The 2,772-nt window shown below is 36.1% G+C and overlaps 1 protein-coding gene across 1 annotated transcript; it reads right to left on the bottom strand.

Annotated features, from left to right (window-relative positions):
* Positions 1 to 1,698: 1,698 nt before the first annotated feature.
* On the bottom strand, positions 1,699 to 2,430 carry LOC133861452 (B3 domain-containing protein At3g25182-like). Its single transcript, XM_062297249.1, has one exon. The coding sequence runs from the start codon at positions 2,428 to 2,430 to the stop codon at positions 1,699 to 1,701; it is 732 nt and encodes a 243-aa protein (XP_062153233.1).
* Between the last annotated feature and the right edge of the window lie 342 nt (positions 2,431 to 2,772).

Genomic DNA, 2,772 nt, shown 5'->3' with positions numbered 1-2,772 from the left:
CTAAAACTTAGGGAACAGACCCTCTTTAGGGAAACTGCTGTGAATGCTCTAAGATTGCACAAATTGTAGCCGAAGGTTCTCAAATTAAAGAATTTTATTATTTTTTTTTTTAACACAAAGTCATGAAGATCTAGTAAATATAACATATATAACTCATTAATAGGAGAAAGGAGACCAATAAAGGAGTTGTGGCCTTTGAAACAATATTTAAATGGTATAGGAAAAAGATAAGATAATTTATTATGAAATTTATTTAAATAGGAAAACAAAAAAGTATTAAAGAAATGAAAAATTGCACCATTGATCCTTGTGACTGGCCTAAATTACAAATTACTCCCTGTGGTATAAAAAATAATTGTAGAGTACTCTTTGTAGTAGGCGAAAATTACAAATTACTCCATGAAGTAGTTTTCCGTCCATAAAACTTAACAAAAATTATTAGATTGCTTCGTCAGTTCAATAAAAATGCAAGACTTGTTACTCTTAATAAAAAATATATATTAATATATTAATATATTAAAAATTAAAAACTTCAAATTTTAGGATTTTTTTTTAAAAAAAAAAAAAAAAAATGAAAAAGGGGGTGGCTACGCGCCACCCTTGCCCCATCTGGGGTGGCTCACCACCCATCCCTACTCTGTGGTGGCTCACGAGCCAACCCAAATGGGGCTGGGGTGGCTCGCCACCTCACCCATGGGCCGGGGGTGGCGGTGAGCCACCCTCAAACCCCCTTTTTTCATTTTTTTAAATAAATAAAATTTGAAGTTTTTAATTAATTGTAATATATTACTATATATTTTTTTATTAAGAATGATAAGTCTCACATTTTTATTGGACTAATGTGGCTACCTAACGGTTTCTGTTAAGTTTGTAAACGGAAAATAATTTCATGGAGTAATTTGTAATTTTCGCCAACTACAAAAATTTTATAATTATTTTTTATACCACAGAGAGTGATTTGTAGTTTAAGTAAACCACGTAGAACTAATAATACAATTTTTCTTAAGAACTAACTTTAGACTTGACTTAATCATTTGCCAATTTTTTAGCTGTACGTATTGATACAAAACTAAAACGGTTGAATTTCCGAAATTTTTGACTACCTTTCCTTGAGTATAACTAGACACACCAAAAATCATTAAAAATTATACGGATGCGATCTCCAAAATTCAGATCGCATCTAAAATTACCCGAGGAGATAAGTAACTCATGCAATCTTAAACGACTGTCTTAATTTCAATTAAACTTGAACAAATTAATTTCAAGAATTTCAATCAAAACTATAAAGTACATTATTATGATTTTTAAATTTGAGTGGTTAAAAAAAATTAACGGCCAGCTCGTTACATAAGGTCACGGCATGACGTAACACGCACATGTTTTCGTGAAAAAAAATGGCTTGGGTGTTATGGAATGGTAGTTGAATATGATTGGAGATTTTTACCATACAAGGAAACCTCTTACAAATCCAATTAAGACTAAGACTCTTACTAAGAAAATAAAGGACACGACCCTTTCATGGAAATAAATAAACTTACATGGAAAGAAATAAGATAGATGTTATTCTCAGTAACCTAAGAGAGTTGGGCAGAAATTAGCTAATATACCTAGGTCCTAACATCTTCATGGGATCTATATGCGCACTTCTTTTAGCATTTACATCTTCTTCGCTACTACTTCACTTGCTTATAGTTCACACTACACTCCTAGTACGTCTCCATCTCTTCCTAATTGGCTGCTATTTCCTCCCTCGATCGTTGCACCACATCTATTGACCACAACAAAAGCCAGGCAGAGATTTTGTTCACGGCCAATCCGGAAAGACCAAACTTGGACCACATCCTTGGGCCGGAGTCCATTCTCTTGGGAAACCTTGTTCCAGTAAGTCCTCAGCACGTATGTTGAGCATGTCTTCCCCGACTCTTTGGGCATGTCCCACTGCCTCAAAATCATATTTTTTACCTTACAGGAGGGTTCAATGAATCGCACTTTCATTTCATTTTGTTGTGCCAGAGATTGTCGCTCGTTCTCTCTAAGGAAATCTCCATTGATCTGTCTCAAAGGCATGGATAAGCGGCTGTTGTTTGTCTTTAGGTCCGTGTCATAGAGGGCTTTTTGTATGACCAAAATCACTTGCGTTCCACCCATTGCCTCAATACGATTCTTGAATTCCTCAGGCAAGTCCGGCGGTAGGTTTGGAAGGGTTGGCATGTCCAGCTTCGACCTCTTCGATCTCATATTAGGTTTGTCTTCCTTCTTGTTAGACTTCTTCTGCTTTTTGCCTTTTTTTTCTTGGTCATGTATGCGAGCAGCAACCTCAGCAACCCGTAATAACATATCAAAGGGTGGCAAAGTTGGATCAACATCATGATCCTTGAAATCTTTGGAACTCAAGAGCCTCATTCTTCTTCTCCAGTACTTCAGAGACATTAACAGCGAGTGCTTAATTTATAAGGAAATATATATTGAGGATTAATATGTGTGGCTAATAGAGAAACTTCCCCATATCGAAAATAATTTGGAACACCTCTATTAATTTATAGGAATGCATGGAGTGCTTATGATAATTCCCACTGGCCGCGCGCGGGGTCACCGTGGAAACTACATACTCTCCTCATGCTTAGCTTCGCCTGAAACTGCACGCAAGCCATGCATTCCTTACGGTGCTATTTCTTTGGGCTTGTATAGGAGCGATCATGATTTTTTTTCCTCCATCAAAGCCTTCTTTCCAGGTCTGCATGAAAGCCTTAAATTTCTTAGAAATTTACACAA

This window comes from Alnus glutinosa, chromosome 1 (genome assembly GCF_958979055.1).
Source record: "Alnus glutinosa chromosome 1, dhAlnGlut1.1, whole genome shotgun sequence".
NCBI lineage: Eukaryota > Viridiplantae > Streptophyta > Magnoliopsida > Fagales > Betulaceae > Alnus > Alnus glutinosa.
The sequence above is the reverse complement of the archived record's forward strand: the minus strand, read 5'-3'. Positions and strand labels throughout refer to the sequence as shown.

Bases quoted from the DNA above. Each gene is read 5' to 3' on its own strand.
- LOC133861452 (XM_062297249.1), bottom strand. From the start codon at position 2,430: ATGTCTCTGAAGTACTGGAGAAGAAGAATGAGGCTCTTGAGTTCCAAA.